Source organism: Fundulus heteroclitus, chromosome 7 (genome assembly GCF_011125445.2).
Source record: "Fundulus heteroclitus isolate FHET01 chromosome 7, MU-UCD_Fhet_4.1, whole genome shotgun sequence".
NCBI classification, from domain to species: Eukaryota; Metazoa; Chordata; class Actinopteri; order Cyprinodontiformes; family Fundulidae; genus Fundulus; species Fundulus heteroclitus.
Window position 1 is genome coordinate 20,217,571 of NC_046367.1, and position 21,626 is coordinate 20,239,196.

At 42.6% G+C, this 21,626-nt stretch overlaps 1 protein-coding gene across 2 annotated transcripts in view; it reads left to right on the top strand.

Annotated features, from left to right (window-relative positions):
* The window catches only part of nck2a (NCK adaptor protein 2a), a 38,159-nt gene that overhangs the window by 14,784 nt on the left and 1,749 nt on the right, over positions 1–21,626 (top strand). For both annotated transcript variants that reach the window (XM_012864412.3, XM_021317436.2), the window contains exons 2-3: positions 14,214–14,455; positions 20,537–21,303. In XM_012864412.3, coding sequence (XP_012719866.2) covers positions 14,230–14,455; positions 20,537–21,303 — 993 coding nt within the window. In that variant the 5' untranslated portion in view covers positions 14,214–14,229. The remainder of the gene's footprint in view (positions 1–14,213; positions 14,456–20,536; positions 21,304–21,626) is intronic.

Sequence of the window (21,626 nt, forward strand, 5' to 3'; positions counted from 1 at the left end):
AAGGAATAAAAATGCACACTTTGAACCTAACACAAAAGGAAAAATTCTCCCCTTTTATTCATTTGTCCTCAATCTTTTTGATTCTTATTAAACTAAAAAGGGCACATTCTTCTAGGGCTGGGTGTTGAATCTATTTTATTGAATAATTCAAAGTTGCAACTCCTGAAGATTTAATTTTGGAAAATCGAGATTTTTTTTCTTATTATTTTGCCAATGCATTCTCCTCGGCTTCCTTGAAACTTTGCACTATATCAGTCCCAAAAAGGGAAAATTGTTTAGGTAAATATATGCTTAGAAAAATATATTGTCAAAATACTACAAAGAGAAAACCTTTTTACCCTAATAGAAGGGACTTTAATTAAGTCCCACTGCTCACTGCTGCACTTTATCCGAAAGTTAAATTGAAAGTTATCCTGTATTTGACTGTGATTTACCACTGCATTTTTCTTATCCTGTACTGTAAATTCACTGCAAGGTATCCTGTAGAGTTACTGCAATCTTTCTGAGCTGTATGAAAAAACGAAATTTCGTTCTGTATGCACTCTGTGCTACAAAATGACAATAAAGAAAGTCTAAGTCTAAGTCTAAGTCTAATTAATTGACTTATTTTTTAAGTTTGTGTGAAGTTACACAAGTGAACCCTGTCCTTAGCTGTGTAATACAACTAGCAGCAAACATTACGGGTGATATTTTCATTATTTATTATTATTATTTATAATTATTATTATTATTATTATTATTATTATTATTATTATTATTATTATTATTATTATCTATTTTCATAAGCATGTTTTAAAGCTCATAATAAGTTACACTTTGAATACAGGTCAGTTCCCAGATGAGATTGTTGAATTAAAATTGTTTTTAAAAATAATTTCAGCAATAGTTTTCTGAAGCAAACTGATCAGATTCTGTAAAAAGAATATAAGCCATATTATCCAGCCCTACATTCTAATATACTTTTAATTTTTTTCCCATTTCTGTTAACACATCTTCATGATGTTTTAATTGCGATCTAGTGCACGACACACTAGCGAGAACGTTAAAAACTGTGTAATTTCCCTGTCAAACCACTAGTTGATGGTATATTCTGTGAAACTCAGCAACATGCCCCCACTAAGTCATTCATAAGAGGGCTTCTCCATACAGGCTGATTTCATTTTGGAACTCATCTGGAATACGTTTTCATATCATGTCATTTTGAGAGAAAAAACACATCATTGCCGTGAACATGGACAGCAGAAACAAAACCTTTCCATTTCCACAAAAAAATAAAAAATATATTTAAATGGCGCCTGAACATCAAATGAGAATGGTCTGGAATCTCATCACCCAGTTTGAAATCTATCTGACAAGCCTACAAGGCTACACCTATAGCTATAACACTGATGCAAAATCATTAGCTGGTGTTCGTTTTTTTTTTTTTTTTTTTTTAGCTCTTGAGAATAACATTCAATGTGTTTGGATTGATACAGCTGCTGGTATTATTATTGCATTTTATTAATTTTGCATTGAGGCAGGTTTTTATGTTATACTTAAAACAGCCTGACAAAGGTGAGCCTTTGTTGCCGTTTAAATTACATTAAAGATGCATCATCTTTGCATTTCCTATAACAGAACGTAGCCTTTACGTGCTGTCATGTTTTCACCGTGCTTCTGGAGTGTCCCCTGTGCCTCGCAGATCAAAATTAGATTGCACAACAAAGGTAAATAAACATGAGCAGGATAGCAGCAACAGCTCCCTGCTCAGATTCCCTCCGAGAAAGTTCCCATGTGTATCAGAAAACCTGGTTAAATATAGATTGTTTTTCAATCGCGCTGGTCGCGGAGCATTTCTTGCATGGAAAAATACAATGGTAAAAATTTCATTAAAAAATCCATTTAAAAAAAAAAAAAAAAAACTTTTAAAATAAGTAAAAATTCCACCTTTTCTGTAATTGTCATTAGTAAATGTCAGAGATAATCTTGTAGGCACAGTTCTATCATTGAATGATGCCTTTCTTTTAGTTATTTTTATTTTATTTTTGCCTATATTGCAAGTAATTGTTCTCTTGAGTTTATGTTTGCTGGGTATTACAGATGTAAATATTTGCTGGCCTTATAATTAAATTCTTATTGAAGCGTTTAATAAATCTAAAGGGGAAACCTTTGACGAGCCTTAATGAACTGCACTGTCAAATTATTGGAAAGCCACTTAGTAATTTAAGCCCACTATGACGCTAACCGCAGTTTAATGAAACACACGAGGCTACCTGGGCAACTTCATTATTCCCACTGAGGCCAGGAAGTCACCAGGTAAGCATCTTAAGTTTAAATTTTGTAAATGCTGAAAACCCATTGCCCAGATGCAAGAACTTAAAAAATCCTGCCCAGTTTTCTGGAGGGGGGGGGGGGGGCTTGTCGCACATTTCGCTTCCTAATTGCACTAATGGGATTAATGCAGGGCTGTTTACGCAGACACCACATAAATAAATCTTAATCCCAGTCTAGGTTAAACACCAATGTTTAACCTAGACGACACAAAACCAACGTGTATCGGTGCTGCCACATACAAACATATCCATGCATCAGTTTGTGTAACCTCCGCTTTTGGTGTCCAACAGGTCTGCATCACTTCAGTGCTCCTCTAGCACTTTATGAATACATAGGACTGTTCTCTCGTGGGAGCCTGAAGGTAAAATCTGATCAAAGAGAATAATTCAGGTGTATAGCCGAGGGAGGAGTAGGGAGAGAACCACTGGAGCGGAGGGTACAAAGAGAAGGTAAATCTCAACCCAGGATTTTAGTCAGCTGTGGATTGTGTTGCACAAGAGAAGGTAAGAATTTCAGAGGAGGAAGGGTGTCTGCATTGTTTTCTTGTTTCCAAATTAGTTGACTTGAATGTTTTCGTTTGTCTGTCAAAATTATGTAGTGTTCAACTAGATTAACATTACCTTATTGAAGTATTTGTGATATTTCCTGCACATTGATGACCCATAAGAAAACCATACTAATAATGCATCCTTCTGATATGGCTGGTTTGGTTCATCTACCTCATTAACAGAAATCCCTGCATGTTTGGTACTTGTGGGAAATCTGAAGGATGCATATAAATGTGTATTATTCCCTTCATCTCACTGTGTGTTTACATCATTGTGACTTTCTCTAAATTGTCTCCCAATATTCCCTATCCCGCTAACGAGGTTAGTTATATCCGCTGTAACTGGGTCATTGTTTCTCATATTGCTTTTGTGACACTGAAGTTGTTCTGGTTTCATTTTTCACCACAACAAAACTTGGAATCTGCCATCTCCACTGCTTTGTCCTGCTGGTGGCAAAAAAAATAACAGGGAGGGATTATTACAAGACGTGGCCTAGATATGCTGCCAAACGTTTGTTTATGGGAATTTTTGACCGTTCTTCCATAAACACGTTTGTGAGGTCAGACACTGATGTTGGACGGGACGGCCTGGCTCTGTCTGACAGTTGCGTGGTGCAGCTCTAAGGGGGAAGCTCAGCCTCAGATCCACAGGACCCGTTAATTGAGCTGTCCGTGCATGTTGCCACAGCAAAGAAGGGATTCCTTACAAAATTTGTCTGGCAATTTAAATAAAGCTGCAATTCATTGAAACTAATAACCAATAATCTATTTTGGCTTTTGGATGGACTTCCACTGTCATTTTTGCCCACACCTGATATTGGTGAGAAGGATCATAGCTCTCCGGGATAGTGGTGGGGAACATTGTGATAATGGAAACGAGTCTGGGTCGGTTGCAATCGATATAATCGTTGCAACATTTAGAAATAAAGTCACAATGTCAGGATTTGTAACAGTCTCTAATTCATTCTAGTTCTTGTACGGAAAACCATTTATAATTATTGCCCATATAGCACGTGTCTTTTACAGAAGTTAAAACTAAAAATCATATTCCACATTGTGATTGAGCATCAACTAAAATCCCCCAGTAAAAATAATAAGGAAATGCTCTCACTTTCTGACACTGAAGAATTTTTATAGTTATTTCTATGCTGTTATAAAGTAGGGGGGTAGCCGTATCTAGCCATTGACATTCCCAGCACCACTGTTTCCCCTATCATGTTACAAGGGGGTCACCCAACTCCACCAACAAAATCGTCTGCCCCCCAAGACGGACATGGCATGTAGTAAAATATTATACGTCTGTAGATGTTTGTGGTTAATTTTATTGAAATAAGTCTTTTTAATTGGTGCCAAATCTCATCCCGAGCTATTTCTGTCTCTGGGATCCCACAAGGCAGAAAGGAGTCCGCAGACAGCTACACTCAGTTTTTACGGGTGTGTCGCACCATAAACTGCTCGGTAGGAAGAAGTCTTCACATCGAACTCAGGGTTTCCCCCAGAAAATCCAGTAATCCTGGCGGTATGCGTCGTGGTGGTTTGCGGGATGGGGGTGTTCGAAGCACGAGGAGCGTTGCATGACGCAGCTCGAAGGGGCGCAGCCCATTAATACAGAAGAGTGCGTCAAGCTACTATCAGCTGGCGCTAGCTTATTTTGACCGGGAGATTTTCTCCCTGACGGGAACCTCACTGACAGTTTTGTGTTGCGCTGAGACACCGAGGAGTTTAAAATAAACAAACAGCTCTTAGCCTGGCGGGGGTACGAGTAAAGCATCGTGGGCGCCCGCTGTGGGAAATACAAGTATTTGTCACAAGAAAGTAAGCTAAAAAGTGTGCTCTATCAAGGGTAAAACGTCCGCGTAGAGTCGGCACGGCTCACATTTTGCACACCCAGGTGTGTACTGTACGCTCAGTCACCCGGATTCACACGCAGGTAAACTCACAGTCCTGTCTGGAGAGAGAACGCTGAGTCACAACATATTTTTTACCCGCCTTGGTAAACATATGTGTTTTTAACAGATATATAACAGATTTTTAACAGATATACATACAAAGACATAAGGAGGGGAAATTAAAATGATGTGGTTATATCATTGCATTGTTAACCCGCTTGTATTTTACAAGTGAACTGTAAAAGTTAAGAACATAAAGGAAATGTTACATATGTTTTGTATGTTTGGATCTGGAGGGTATAAGTTAACCAAAGTATCTAAAGGAAGGCTTCAACCTTTGATTACGTTCATAAACTTAGTAGGAAAACTGGTGATGGCTACTATGCTAACAATTAAGGACATCCTCATTGGTACACTCAACGATGAGCTTCTAATTTGACTTTTGACTGTTACATTTCTACTTGTCCTTGCAAAATGTGACCAAAGTCAAAAAATAGTCTTTTTCTTATGACTCATGTGGTCGGGAATCCAAATAAAAAGATACAAGGCAATTTATGCTGGTGATCCTGCCAGGGAGAGAGGTTGTGTACAAGAAAAACAGATTATTACGTTTCCTGAGAACATGTTCCTCTAGAGAGGCGCCGCGTTATGTATTTAGAGTGCAGGGAGGGGAACAAAGGGATCGATCTCTGTGCTTTTAAGGAAGGACTCAAATGTAATGTTAAGGAGGAGAGAAAGCATCCCTAAGTTTTAAGTTGTAGTTAGGCCCATAAACAAGAAGATTAACTGGGATTTACTGAGATCTCAGAGCTTTAAGGCTCGTGCTTTTATCAACTTTCAATCCAACCACAATGGTGGAAAATTAAATCACATTTGTATGCTGCAAAATGATCTTGTTCTTATTTTAGCTGCACAGTCATCGAGTCGTGCTCTTTGTCACAATATTAGTGTTAGCAATTGCAAAGAGCTGCCTCATTGCAGTATTTGTTTGTGTCTCTTATTTCCAGTGCTGTGCCTTCACGCTCTGCTTGCTGATAATGTTTGACCAGATGGGTAGACTCTGCCTATGAGCACACTGTATGGATATTTTTAAAATCTGGGATCCTAAAGTTCACCAGAAATAGTGAGGAAGTGGTAATGATAAAAAAAAAAATAGTCAGGAAAACGTGGGTTACTCGTAATAAATATCATTGTCGCAAAATTTAGCGTACATTTTTGCTGGTTTGAGTTTTTCTCATATCTTGGAGCCTTAATTGGGGACGTTATGAAAAATTCATTGAAATATGACGGCAAACCCTGGTCCCCTGTGGGGACGTACCAACTTTAAATCCTATAAAATGCTTCATCAAAAATTTGAGCAGATGCACCCAGAGGGAATGATCGGATTTTAATGTAATTTGGGCCACATGAAAGCCGGTGATGAGCATGTAAATGATTTGATTTGCAAAAAGCTTAGCCGTCTCGAAACTGCACCAGAGCACATAAGTGGTGGCACCAGGAGTTGAGTGATCCATTACATCTACAGGCTCCTGTACTGTCAGTTTTTGTCCGACACGAGGGACACACTCTTCACAACACGGCAAAGGCTGACGCTTCATGTGTCGGCGTCTCATGTATCACCGGCGTCGCTCTTTAAAACGTCTTTATGCCCAACAATTGCATGATCCGACAAGCTGAGCTCATTCAAACCCGCAAAGCGTCGCCTGTCAAACTCTGTAAAGACATGGTAATGTCGTCCAGTGCGCGAGTAAGATTTCCTCTGATCGTCACTCCCTGCTTTGACTGACTGTCAGATTGTGCAGCAACTACCTCTGGCTTGTAGCTCATCTGATGACGCTCCCATTTATTGTCTCTGGTGTCCGTTCTAGAAGAGAGCTCCTTGCAAATCAGATCATTTGCATACCGATCCCTGGCCTGCATGTGAGTTTAATGTTTACCAAATCACACCATGTTTTCTGGGTGCTAAACTTGGCACTTAATTTCGTTTTCAGTGAGGTTTTCTCAGGGCTGTTATATTACATATTGATCTTATCTGTTTTAAACATTACCTGACTTACTTTTTTTGGACATACCATTACATTCTTTTGACATAAAACTGTTGAAACAGACAAAAAAGAATCCCCTTTAAAAAAATCTGTTCCTTAAATTAGAATTTGTAATCTTGCATCAATAATCTGAACTCATTATGCAGCAACCCTTGGTGCTTAACGCACTCCAAAAAGCTCAGCATTTTTGTTTAATCGTGTGACACATTTGGCAGGCGGTGCAGGTAATTTAAATATTTTAAACGATCATTCGGTCAGTTGTAGATTAATCAGATGTCAGTACTGTCTGGCTCATTCTTTTCACCTTTCCCCTTCACATTGTGATTTGCCTTTGAGATTTTGCTTGTTAAAAAGGAAGTACCTAGAACTGAAGAGTCAAGGAATGAATCTGAAATTCATAAGGGAACCACAATGCATCTGAAAAATGAATTATCAATTTTTTGCCTTTGAGACTGACTGAAGAATCTGAATTTCTCGTCTTGAGAGAAATACAGAAGTGGTCACTGGAAATTAAAGTGGAATTGCTCTCATCAAGAGCAAGGAAACATTGAAATTGCTGGTTATCTTTTTTTTTTTTTTAAAATAGCTTTTAAGTGACATTTTCTTTGGATGAATTTATGACAAAATCATGAGCCAATACTGCTTACCTAAAGAGAAGTTGTGTAATCATTCTCCCCTTTAGAGCTGAGGGGCCCACCACTAAATAAGAACTGCAATACAGCTATATGTTGAACATTGTTTAACTTTCTAGTGTTGCGTCGCAAGCCCGCGTGTGCACATTCACGTTTACGAGCTAAAAATTTCATACATACGAATTTCGCACGTTGCTTAGCTGGAGGAGTGCAAGTGATTGTCGCCTCATTGCATAAGCTACATAGGAAGTGAATGGAGAGGTAGCGCTGTCGCTCCCTGTGTGTCGAGTCCAAAGTGCTGCGTTCAGACTGAATGCCTTAACTTGGATGTGTGTGTAGAGTGTTCTGACGCTCAGAGCAAAGTGTAGACAGACTGGTTTGACACGTGTAGGGTGTAGTTACCCTATTGTTTTCCTCAAATGCGTGGAAATATTTACCTTGGTAAAAGTTTTGATAACTTGCCCAAGATCCGGAGTTCCTCGCTAATCTTCCTCCAGGCTCCTTCTATTACTGTCCCTGTAGGGACAGCTCGACTGATCATAGATGGGCACAAACGGTGACAATGAGTTTGTTTGCCATTGTTGACTTCCTGGCTTTTCATGGCCCCTCCGACGCTTTGGAAAATGCGCCACTACGTCACATAGCGGAGCCTCTTTGATTGGTTGATGTTCCATGTCCAGCCGCTAAAGTACAGACACCTGCTACTTTGGACACTCAGACGCTAGAAATCTCAAAAGCGGCACAGCCAACGGGTGAAACGTGCCACAGAGCTTCTTGACCCTCCTAGCTGCACGTTCACCATAGACTTTGCATTGAAACCACACAAAACTGACGCTCAAATCGCATTCGTTCTGACCGCAGCGTAACAAGTCTAGTACATCAAGAGTAAACATTTTAAACTCTCTTTAGTCTATGAGAAAAACACAAAAGCGTTGTTTAGAGATACTTTCTCTATTAGGCAGATGGACAGGAACAAACCCAAATACTGAATGAAGCTACATGCTAGGTGCGCTAACTCTACAAGCTAGCGCTATGACACTGATCTTTGAGAGCAACGTAAAAACGCTCATGATAGCTCCTGTATGTGCAGCAGGGAAGTACCGGTAGTAAGCTTCACAGACACGGACAGCCCAATGATGATGTTCTGTCAGTGGAGATGTGCTTCCCTAGTGTGCAGCTCTGCACCACGCAATGCTTCGGTTCTACTGTGGTACAAATGAAAGCAGGAAAATCAGGTTAATCGGCTTAAATTATTAATCCCACTTTTTTTCTTATCTAGTTAAAACCTAAAATAAGAATTTTCCATGGCACTGAAAAATGTGTGTTTTTCTCAGTATCTGCATTGAGTTTGAAATGAGTAATTGCGACAACCCTGCTAAAAATCCATAATTTCTACTTTATTTAAGAACTCGCATAAACAAAAGCTATGTTATTTAAATAGTGTTTATGCTACCACCCTTTCTACCTTCAGATTTGTTCAAGTAACTGCTTGTTCTTTCTGCATTGTCGCTTTCTTTTCCATACTCTCATCACATACACTGAAAGGCTTTAGGGTAAGCTGACATTTTCAATATGTCTGAAGTTCCTTCTCCTCAGAGTTAGCATTCTTTGTGAACTTTAGCCTCTCTGCCACTACAAATATACATCAAGCGTGGACATTAAGGGGAGGGAAAGTCCAAATATATTATTGTCATGCTGACTTTGTGTGCATGGTACTTGAAATATGATATCCTATAAAATATTGCATCCAAGCACCCCTTTGCTTGTAAGATAGTTTCATAAATCTGGGGCTCTAAACTGCATACTTTGAGCATTCAGGTGAATTGAAGCTATTGGATCACACATTTGAGGCAAATTGTGTTAATAGAGGAAGTTTTTTTTTTTTCTATATTTCACAATTAATCTTGTTGAAGGGCAGAACTACTTTCTGAAATATTCTCTTTATATTTCATTATTTTTGGTCTAGATTTGCTGTAAAAACCTTGAAAAATGCCTTTTTCCTGTTGATATAATGTCATTTTTGTGTACAGCTACAGCACCTGTTTTTGTCCTCTAAAACTGAAGAGGACTGAAAAAACAATCACATCATGGTATATATATCATGTGTTCCTCATACGCCCCCGTCACCCCCTGTTTAAGGGTATTTTTTAAATGGACTTCTAATATGCGAGTTACAGACTGAAAACTGTTTTGAGGTGTAAAATCCACCTTCTATGTTTTTGGTTCATAAAGTGCAAAGAAACGTAGCAGCAGCCAGCAAAACATATGGATAACATCTTCATCGTTAAGTGCATGTGAAAGGTATCCAACTCTGCCTCGGTCTGCTTTTGTTGTCGGAGAGGAATCATTCCCGCGAGGACGAGCATTAAGAGATCTTTAAATCACAAAAAGCCTTGTACGGGATGGCTCCTACTTCAAATCTGTCTTTCTCTTCTTTCAGCGTGTTCGGCTCGCTCTAAATGTTTCCGACACTGATTGCCAGTAGGGAGTAAAGCGGTCCTCCTCCTTCCTGTGAGAGGCAGCTACTGCAAACATTGTAGAGTGGAAAGGGGGGGTGGAAATAATCTCCTATTGGTTGAAATTTGGCAGCCTTTGACCTGAATGCCAAACAGAGAAAGCTCTGCCAAACGTTTTTTTTTCTTTTTTTTTTTGTATCTTTACACATTCCCTCTTTTTTTTATAATCCTCTTTTATTTTCTCTCTTCCTCTTTTGTGAGCTGTTGAAAGAGCCTTTGAACGCCCCCCCCCCCCCCTCCTTCAGTGAGGGGAGCTGTGAAGTGTTGTCAAACCCCAGCTCAGCAGTCTGTTGCTCATCTTTCTCTCCTAAAATCTCCTTGTAGAGGAACACTGGGTCATGAGGAGTTTCAGCTATAAATCCTGCGTCTTTCTTTTTGTTTCTTTAACCCGCTACGTCCAAATTTGTTTGTTGGCGTACATTCAACGAGGAAAAAACGCTTTTCTTTACCACCCTTCTGTTAATTACGAATGGTTAGACTTTTAAAAAAAAAGGGGGGCAAATTAAATCAAAACAGCCAGGTCTGTTTGTCTTAATGGGAGTCGGTCAAATTGCACAACCTGGAAAGTCGAGCAGTTAAAATTGTAGCGAACTTGGCTCCAACTCTTCACTCTTACACAACTCCCCTCCTCTCCTTCCCTCGGCTGTCCCTGTCCCGGCCTGCGAGGCGAGAGCCAGTTTGACGGCTTTTAGCGACGGCAAGCACAGGCACATTTTCTGTTGCACTTGAGCTGCAGTTTGAGACCAGAGCGGTACGAATGTCGTCCGTCATCTCTCGCTCTGCAGTTGGAGCCTAATTGAAAGCGAGATAAACCTGTGTGGTTAAGCAAAAAAAAGAGCCCCGGTTAGTGTCTATTAATAAGTAATCTACACAGGAGATATGAATCATTCCACCGGTAATGAAATATTTCTATATGGTCGAACTCTTAACCGTGGTCCCGTTTGTGCCATTTAGCCTTGCTCTCATTAACGGATGAAATGTAGACGATTGATTTAAAAAAAAAAAAAAAAAGGTTCTCCTTGAGTCTTTAATGCAAGCTCATTTTCTTTTTCCCTTCTTTTTCCCTTCTGTCTAGACTGTGTAAAACTGTGTTTTTTCACATGCACCGAACATGCACGGGTGATCTCACCCACGTGTTTCTTTATACACTCAAATCAATGTTGTTTTCCATTTTAACCTCAGCAGGGGTTTCTGTTTGAATCAGTTAATGACTGAACATTTCAACATGGTAGAGAGAAGAAAAAAAAAAGAAAACTCAATACGCATCTATTATTCCCTTCATGTGGAAGTCTATTTTGGCTGCTGTTTAGAGGTTGTTTGCGGCTACTATCTAATGTCTCGATGGCGAATCGCTGCCTTTCTATGGATTCGGTTTCAGCTTATTATTCTGGAAAGAACAGTTGCTTAAGAAACGGTTCTCTCATTCATTAAGTCGTTGTAAATCTTCAACGGTAAAACATTGACAGAGGAAGTGATTGTCGTTCCGATCATTCCTTTACAAATTCGTTACAAGTGATCTAATCAATCAGGAGACAATGCGATGTTCTTGTTTTCACTCTCCCGACTTGAAGGTGAGCTAAATATAAACTGGTTGGATCAGATCCTTTTCATACCATGACGTTGCATTTTTAACTAAAGGTTTTCCCAGACCACAAGTCTACTTCGAGCGTTCCTGATGCCTACTTGCGTAAACTCGGGACTGCAGTTCCTGAACAGTAAGGTGGTCTGGCTGACCCGTGTTAAATGACCTTACCCAGAGCCTGGTGAAATAGAGCGTGTAATCGCTCACTGCCTGTTTTTTTTTTTTTTTTAAAGAAAAAACCCCAACAACCAATAGGCAAGGTGTTTGTGCACAAGTGAGGGTGCATAAATTGATTTGTGTGTGTTTGCACTGCTCTTTGCCAAAATAACCCTTTTGGAAATGCTTCGGTGCCTGTAGAGCTGTAGTTCCTGTCATTAAACTTCATCCTTTCAGCAAACGGCGTTACTCGGCATCTTCTGACACAGCTGAGCCGAAGTGCTGGCCGTGTATGAAATTCTGACACAATTTCCATTAAAGGAATTATAGGTCCAATGCCGGTCCATGCTCAAAATATTACCGTGAACATTTATCTTGGTTATATAATGGACAGGAAACCTTTCCTGGGTTTATCCGGACTAATACCCAGCGTGAGCGGAGATAAGCACTTAAGCGATTCTACATGGGGATGAATGTGGATCATTTTTTTTAATGACTTCTTACTGGTGACAGCAGCGCTGAGCCCCACAAACGCAGCTCACAGGGCAAAAATATTCACATATTGAACCTGTTCACATTTAATCACGTCACAACCACAAAGCTTGGTAACCGGATTTAATGCGTCGGGATTTGGTGTGGATAACCAAGATAAAGTCATAAATAGGCCTGTACCGTATAGGGTACAGAAATCATATTGATGATTATCAATACATGTATTTTAAGTGCACCCCTGGCCATTTTATGCTGTTGCGTAATAACCTATTTTTAGATTAAAAAACCCACAAACCCACATCAAAGAGAGACCAATTAACCTAAACGTCATGGTTTTGAACCGTGGGAGGGAGCCATGATGCTGCCGCCACCATGTTTCCTGCAAATCAGCGGTAAAATGAGATTAAATTACTCACAAGTGGACCAGTAGGGTGGCCACTGAAGAGTGTTGGCTGTGAGTGGTTTTAGTTATGGGTATCAAAGAAAAAAGAATAAGCATTTCACGCTGTAGGTTGTTATCTGTAAAAGTATCTGTAAGTCCATGAATCAGTTTAGTAATGCACTACTTTGAGTTTATAATCGCATAAAATCCCAATAAACACGTTGAAGTAGATGTTTGCAACGTGAAAGAATGCAGTAGACTGCTTCCCGTGTTTGAACGAGGGGTTGGCTCGTTGATAAAGCTGAAAACCAGTTTGGTTTGTCCATTCAGGCCGACGGTACACATACGCAGGTCAACAGGCCGATCTTTCAGCACAGCCACCACAGAAGTGTGTTTTATAAAGAAAGCATAGTGATCCTATCAGTACGGACTCATTGAAATGCAGACATTTTATAACTGGTTAATTATTAACTCGATCCCGGGCCCATTATAAGCCTTTGTTTTGCTGTGCCATGAGGAAAAGGCAAGGCAAGTTTATTTGCGTAGCACATTTCAGTAGCAAGACGATTCAAAGTGCTGTGTATGAACAGAGTGTTCTGCTGGGTTTCCTTACATGGGAAACGTTTTCACCAATCGGTCTGGATGATTTGATTGAATTTGACTTCGTAAAGTGCCTTGGGATGGCACCTGGTGTGACTTGCCGCTATATAAATAAAACTGAATTGAAAATTGAACAGAACATAGGAAAACATTACAGAGGAAAGTACACAGCAGTGGAATGGTAGCAGCAGGTCAAGAGAAGTTGGACTACAAACTTAATCTAATGATGCTTCAGTGAACTACAACAGTTTAAATTGAACATTAACAATTGAAGGCAACTTTAAACAAATAGGTTTTTAATTCAATAAAATAAAATTCAATTAAAATTGAATTTTATTTATATAGCGCCAATTCATGAAACATGTCATCTCAAGGCACTTTACAAAGTCAAATTCAATCATATTATACAGATTGGTCAAAAATGTCCTATATAAGGGAACCTGTTCATTGCATCAAAGTCCCGACAAGCAGCATTCACTCCTGGAGAAGCGTAGAGCTACAGGGAGAGTCGTCTGCATTGTCCATGGCTTTGCAGCAATCCCTCATACTGAGCAAGCATGAAGCGACAGTGGAAAGAAATCCTCCCCATTAACGGGTTACCTGTCTTCCCCGGATGATGTCACAGCTAACAAAATGTCAGACCAGGTGTACCTGCTATGAAGAAAAGAGAGAGAGAACAAAAAGTTAAAAGCTGAAATTAAAACAGTCATTTAAATGCAATGCAAAAATGGAGAACAGTAAAACTCAGTAGAGTGAGAAAAATACATTTTAAACCTTGATTTAAAGAAACTCTGGGTCTCAGCACTTTTTACAGTGGGAGTTTGTTCCAAATTATAGGAGCATAAGAACTAAATTCTGCTTCTCCGTGTTCTGGTTCTGGAAATGCAGAGTAGATTTTAACCAGAGGACCTGAGTGGTCTGAAGGGTCGGCACACTGAAAGGTCCTGCTCCTCTGACTGTGTTTACATTTACAGATTGCCCAGCAATATGCCTTTGTCGTCGATTTGTGACTCACTCCGCATCTCCCCGCCCCCTCCTCCTTTTTCTTCTTCTCCCCAGGAGGACTCCATGAAAGATGACAGAGGAGGTGATTGTTGTAGCCAAGTGGGACTACATGGCCCAGCAGGACCAGGAACTTGACATCCGTAAAAATGAGCGCCTCTACCTCCTCGACGACTCCAAGACGTGGTGGCGCGTCCGCAACGCCTCCAACCAGACGGGATACGTGCCGTCGAACTACGTGGAGCGCAAGAACAGCCTGAAGAAAGGCTCGCTGGTGAAGAACATCAAAGACACGCTGGGTAAGAGGGATTCGGCTCCCCGCTGCTGCGGAGCACAAGGCCCCCAGAGTGCGTGGATCACATAGAGACGCTCTTCATCAAAAGCATCAAATCTGCATCCCGCAAAGAATAACGGGAGATGCCGGGTTTCCGTGCGCTCTGCGGGTTTGTTTTTCTCCTGGATTTTCATAAAGAGTAAAACGGTTCTCTCACTGCGTCTCTGTCCTGGCTGGAAGCTGTCACCGAGCTCTCCGGGGAGCCTGTTGACTTGGCCACTGCTCTCAGCTGTCAGCACTCTGTCGCTCAGCGTCCCCAGCCATGACTGGAATATATTAGTCTCCCTGTGTGGCTCTCGCTTTCAGCTTAGGGGAGTTAAAGTGGTTTCTATAGTGTAAGTGAAAGGAAGTCTCCACTTTTCTCAGATTAAGTACGAGGGAAATGGAAGGCCTGCTTCCATTGACTGGCAATGAAAGTAATGAAATACAACAGATTATTCAGAGACTTCCGCTTTGTGCAACAAATATTTCTTCACTTTGCAATTCAGGCGCACAGCGGACACCAGTTATCCGTCTGTATCTAGCGGTGTATTTACCATCCCGTTATTAATGGCCACGTCTGAATCTAAGGGGTAAAATAACAAAGATGGAAAAAAGACCAGACCTTAAATCTCTCCCACAGGAAAAAAAAAAAAAAACGCGCTCTGGAGGCTTTGGAAATTATGCGTTATGAGGGGTAGCTTAGGGGGAAAATACCAAACTTAACATTTTAAATCAACATTTAGTGGATCTGTGTGTTTTTGTTTGAAACGAGTTAAATGCGTGAAATGGTCCGAGAAAAAAATCTTATCTAATCCATTCAAGCATCTGCCCCTCCGTCCGTCTGTCTGTCCGTCCGTCACTCCGTGATATTTAATGTGACAGTGGACCCTCTGGCTACATTGTTTACCATCAAACTTTCTCGAGTCTAAAATTAGTTTGGTTTATTTTTGACGTATTGCAAGAGAAATGATTGTCAGGCCTTTTAGGTAGATTTTGACCTGGTTTACTTTTTCCAGGTTTTTGATTGCTGGCATGAAATGATTTGGGACAATGGCACTCTGAACACCCACTCAGATGTTTTCCTTCTGAAGTGAGCAGATGTCACAGACGTCACCCCCAGCATATATATATATATATATATATAGATATATAGATATATATATATATATATATCTATATCTATATATAGCTCTATATACGTCAAGTCAAGGAAGCTATATATATTAGCAACAAAAAAAAGCATTTACGTTCTCTTTCAATCTAGAAATGGGGAGCAAAGCCACCGCTGAAATTGATTTGTTTTGACAGTTTCTCAGCGAGACACCCGTTCTCCCGTCAGAGCGGCCGGGAACGAGACGGAGCGGGGCAGGAAATGGAAACGTCTGGTGGAAAGTCCAGTTTAGCGGAGATCACGAGGTCTCAACGTAAAAGAAGTGTTAAGTGAGTGGTTTGTGAAGGCAGCCGCGGTTGGAGGTGACAGAAGGAGGTCGGCTGAGGTCAGCTTTAATGCATGCACCTCTCCTGGCCCTGACACAGACCCTCGGGCGATTGGGGGGGGGGGGATCAGCAGCTGCACGTCGGCCACCGTGGCTCAGCCTGACGCGGTCGGTCACCTTAACCAAAGTTCACAGGGTGCAGAGATGAGTCCCTCCTCCCTCCGTTCCCTACTCCCACGCCATTTTCATCAGCTCCCTTCTGTCACGGCGGCCCTTTTTCTTTTTTTTTGGCCTTTCTCTTATCAGTAGGGCATACTGTAGGAACAAATCAGGCACCTAATGGCTGTATCGGAATGATGGATCACCTCCCCGTTCTCTGACTGAGTTAACTATCGACTACAACATTATGGCCCCGTTCCCTTCCAGTCAGGAGGGGAGGGGGGGGGGGCGGCATCCTTCCTGCCTGCCAGGAGCGCTCTCCTGTTAAAAGCCTGTGAAAATCCGATAGGCGAGAGCGCTTTCACGACGAGGCGATGAGGAATAGGTGAGGGTCAGGTGCTAATGGAAACTACTCGCACACTTCAGCGGGCAATTTGATTGGCTGAGAGCTTGATTGCTTCATCCGATATGTTTTTTTTTTTCTTTCCATAGTTTTAATCCCCTTCACACTGCGGTTATTTGAGCGTTTTGATACCCTCTCATGACTGCTATCTCCAGCTCTTTCCTCTCCTTGTATGCAGCTTTTTTTTTTTTAAATACAGCAGTTGTATCATCAGCACCCATCTGAACAGAGTCTTAACTATAAATGGCTGCCTGCTGCTCGCTGCCCCACTTTCTTCTCCCTGGAAATCTAAAATAAAAAAAAAAAAAACATAACGGCGATGGGTAAAGGAAATAAGCACGGGCGAAACTGGGTCAGTACTCACCTTTACAACTAATGAGAACATTACATTTGTGTCCATCTGAGATTTTTAAAGAGTACGGCCCACTTGGTCCCATTCTTTCAAGGCGGTGCGAGGGAGTATGAAGCCGAGTGGACTAAATATCCCAGTTTCAGACAGAGCGCTTTTTGGTAAGGGGTATTTTACGGCAGTATTATTAACACGTCATTATTATTGTCGCTCCTTTTTGTGCGCATTACACCTGCGTTCTGTGGCGTTTAAAAAAAATAGCTCATCAGTATTTTGAAAGCGTTGGTTTCTCACTAGTACAAGTGAGAAACCAACAAATCTATCAGAAGGAAACAAAAATGTTAACGTCGTCGTAACCTTACAGTATTACCTCGCCGAGCCACGTTTTGATTGAATTTCAGCGCTGAATCATTTCTTTATGGTAGACGAGTAAAGGTTTGGGTCAAAGCCGACTGGTGGAGAACTAGTTTTTATTTCATGTACCTTGGCTAAAACGTTGCATTAGAGGGAAAGTGACCCTACAGCATGATGCTGCCACCACCATGTGTCTCCATGGTCATGGTGTTTTAATTTCGCTGATTGGCTGTTTTTATGCTAATTATTGTGTTGCTGTAGTTGTTGTATGGGGGGAGGGAAAATGTTTTGGTCTCATCAGACCACAACACGTTGGAAGAATAGGGTCCTGTCCCGACATCCGGACGGTTCACAGGATGTCCAGAACACAGCCCGTTGTTGTTGGACAGTCCTGCGGCTCTGCTCGTCTTGCTGCCGGCCTCGCCGACCCATTTGATCCTCCTCTGTTTGGCAGCTTTGGAGAAATGTTCGGTTACGGCGTTGTTGTTCCTGGCCCAGACTGTCACACTGCAAAAACAGAACTAAAAATAAGTCAAATCATCTTGAAATGAGTGCATTTGTCCTTGATTTGAGCAGGTAAATAAGATTATTTGCCAATGGAATAAGATCTTTTAACTTAAAATTGGAACAATTCATCTCCATCATCTTATTTCAAGTGCAGGATGTCTAATTTTTTTTATTTTAGGGGCAAAGATACTCATTCCATTGGCAGATAATCTTGTTTATTGGCTCAAACCAAGGATGAATTGACTAACTTTAAGAGCATTTTACTTGTTTTTAGATCCGTTTTTGCAGTGCAGGGTGAAGGGAGAGGTGGCCTTGCTGGAGGCTTGGGTTATCTGAAGAGTTTCTTCCCTCTCTTTTGTTGCAGGTTAATCTCTTTTTTTTTTATTAAACCCAGCAAACCTTTTGACAACTTTACTCACTTTATGCACAGTATGCCATTAAGACCTCTTGGCACTTTGATTAAAAACAGAGCCACGCTGCTGGTTGGGGAGGAGTAATTTAAAAAAAAAAAGCAAATCCTCATAGCTCACCTGTGATTCACTCTCAAAGAGCTCTTAAATCCCGGCCCCTGCTGTTTGCTAACCCGCACTCCACCGCGGGGTCGTGTTGAGCTTTTTGATTGCGGACACATGCGTCTGGTGGGTGGCAGAGGGGTTTTTTTTTTTTTTTTTTTTTTTTGCGAGGACTCGCTTAATGCACTTTACATCCCCGCCGCCTTTCAGGGAAAGTAGGAGTGAAGCAATATGCTGCAAGTTTGAGTCTTTCATCAGCTCCCTTCCCCCCCTCTGGGCTCCAAAATCACGTCTCCTTTAACGAGATGAAGCGGCAGATGAAGGTACAGAGCGAAGGGGAGAAGGTGTCACGCTGCCGCTCTAACCGGCAGGCCAGTGCCTTGAAGTGGAAATGAGTGCAGGAGGAGAGAGGTGTGTGTGTGCGGAGATCCACGGGTGAAGCATCTCTCAACCTCGTTGCAGTGGTAGTTTAGTTCCTTCTCTTTTCTCTCCTCCTGACCTCCTCAAGCTGTCCCAGATGTCAGCCCCGCTCCTCACTCCTAAATACGCTCAGCGATTGGGATTTGCGGGACGCACAGGGCACAAAAGCGCTCTGCTTGTTATTCCCATCCCGTCCGCCTCCTTTGCATTTTTGTCAGCTGTGGGCTCTGATGTGTTCGGTCTCCAGCATGTGTGAGAAGCAGCTGCCAAGAGACCCCCTGTCTTTCTCCACTCCTCCTCCTCCTCCTCCTCCTCCTCTCGCTCTCCCTGCCAGAGTTTCATGCTACTCTGCGTGAACCCTGCAGTTTTCAAACAACGTAAACGCTCTGTTCAGCAATGACATTTCCGCGGCGCAGTCTGGGAAAGGCTGCTGTCAAGGCTTCCTCCTCTCTTCTCCGTCATTAGCGGCGCACGGGAGCTCGTACCGACGCCCGCTCCGGCTGTCAAACGAGCGCTCTAGATGCTGTCAGCCGCGCCGCGTGCGATTTACTGTTTAAACGTCCACGCGAGGAGCGAGGAGGGGGACCTCCTCGGTTATGTGCAGTTGAGCTTGAGAGAATTAAAAAAAAAAAAAAAAAAAACGGAAGTGTTGAAACATGTTTTAAAGACTCGTGTTTGAAGGTAGACGGCTGCCGGAGTCAGAGGCAGGTAAGACAGGGCCCGGCTTTGATCCCGGATGGGCCTGTCGTCGTTAGGCCCAGGGTGCCTGCTCCACTTTTCATTCCCTCTGTGCTCCGTCTCTTTTCAACCTTCGGGTTTCCGTGGAGGTGTGCGCGTCTTGTGTTAGACGGTTTCAGCTGAATGCCAAGTAAGGAGAAGCCCGAGCTTCAGCCTGGGGGGAGTTGAGGCGAGGCGTGCCGGACATTTCTACTGCCGGGCAACAGCCTTAGCAGTTTCTCGCTTTTCCTCACTCTTCGGACACGCGCCCTAAATTCTAACAAGAGCAAAGTCTTCCTCATAGTGCAAACAATTACTATCCCTATCAGGGTTTTTTATTTATTTTTTGGACCCATATATTTTAAGATTGGCCTTTGGACAATACCAAGTCCCAGTTCAATACTAATTAGAATAAGGGAACTAGCATTAAAACGTTTAACTTTAAGAGCATCTGTATTATAGATGCATCTGGCTTTACCCATACAGTTATGTCTTCGGTTCATCTGCGTTTTCCTCCAGCTGACGGCGCTTTTCCCCGTGATCAGTCCGCTGGTCAGCTCCTGGGTCAATGTTAGAATGACTGCCCTCTGTTTTGGTCTGATTCACTCATAACTGGACTGGCTCTGTTTTCCCAGCTAAGCGCGTGGGGAAAACGGCTTCCAGAAAGGCTTGTTCTGGAGGCGCTGTCGGTTTGAACGTTGTAAAGTTTATCCGCTTGTGTTTCAGCTACTCTCTGCTCAGCTCTGTCCTAAATCCGAAGCGACTGGGGTGACATATTTAACATACGGTGGCTCTGAGGGGGTCAAACAAGTCCTAAAAAGTTACATAAAAACATTTAAATGCAGATATTAATAGCTGCTTTGTAAAACGATACGGCGCTGCAATTGTTTTTCTCTGACACAATATTTTGATAACAAAACATGAAAGGACTTCCTGGTTGCAAGAAAAAGTTGCCTTGGTTACAAAACAAGTAGGAAACCTGTTCTTAATGCATTATTACACACATTTCCAGAAAAAGGATTAAGTAAACCACAATTGAATCGATTTTATTCATGAAGCATTGTGCGTTTAGGAGATTACATTAAAGTAACGGCTACAATCGTACGCACCGTTTTCCAAATTCATGCATTTGTCAGCAGACGGTGTCAAGAAGGCAGTCATTGCTACTGTGTCATAATTTTTTTTTTCTTTTTGTGATCTTGCACAGGTTTGGGAAAGGGCAAGAGGAAGACGAGCGCCCGCGATCCCTCCCCTACGCCGAGCTCGGACGCGGAGTACCCTTCCAATGGCAGCGGGGGAGGCGGCGTGGTAGGAGCCGCGGAGAGGATCTACGACCTCAACATCCCCGCTGTGGTCAAGTTCGCGTACACGGCGGAGAGAAAGGACGAGCTGACTCTGCTCAAAGGCACCAGGGTGATGGTCATGGAGAAGTGCAGCGACGGCTGGTGGCGCGGCAGCCAGGCCGGCCACGTCGGCTGGTTCCCCTCCAATTACGTCCAGGAGGAGCACGCCGACGAGAGAGAGGGAGACCCCCCGCGGGGTTACCTGGGAGGACCCCCGGGGACTCTGCTGGCCAACGGCCGGGCCGGCGGCCAGGGCGTCGTCCTCCACCTGGTTCAGACGCTCTACCCCTTCAGCTCCGTGACGGAGGAGGAGCTAAACTTTGAAAAGGGAGAAATCATGGAGGTGATCGAGAAGCCGGAGAACGACCCAGAGTGGTGGAGGTGTAAGAACTCTCGCGGCATCGTGGGCCTGGTGCCTAAGAACTATGTGATGGTGCTGGACGAGCGGCCGGGCCTGCTGCCCCCCGCCACGTCGGGCTCCCCGCAGAACCGCTTCGTGGCGGCGGCGCGCTCGGGGAGGTTCGCCGGCAGGGACTGGTACTACGGCGACATCACCAGGAACCAGGCCGAGAGCATACTCAACGAGCGAGGAGAGGAGGGCGACTTCCTCATACGAGACAGCGAGTCATCGGTGAGTCATTTAGGGCGAGGTCACGACCGGCCGGGGAAACACGGAGAGACGTTTCGTCCAAGAAAATAAGAAATCCCTATCAAATCCACGACCCGTATTTAAAAAAAACAAATGTGAGTTAAAAGAGCTGAGCGAGCGGTGAAAAGGTTTTACTGCAGGCGTAGCTGTCCTCCCTCTGACTCAATCAGCGACTTTAAGGAGCCAGATGCTCAGGAATCACATGACAATGCAGCTGAGGTGTACAAATTTAACTTACGTCTGGTGTAAACAGTGTTTTACTTTCACATCGTTAAGGAGATTGTTTACACGCAATTATGGCTGTA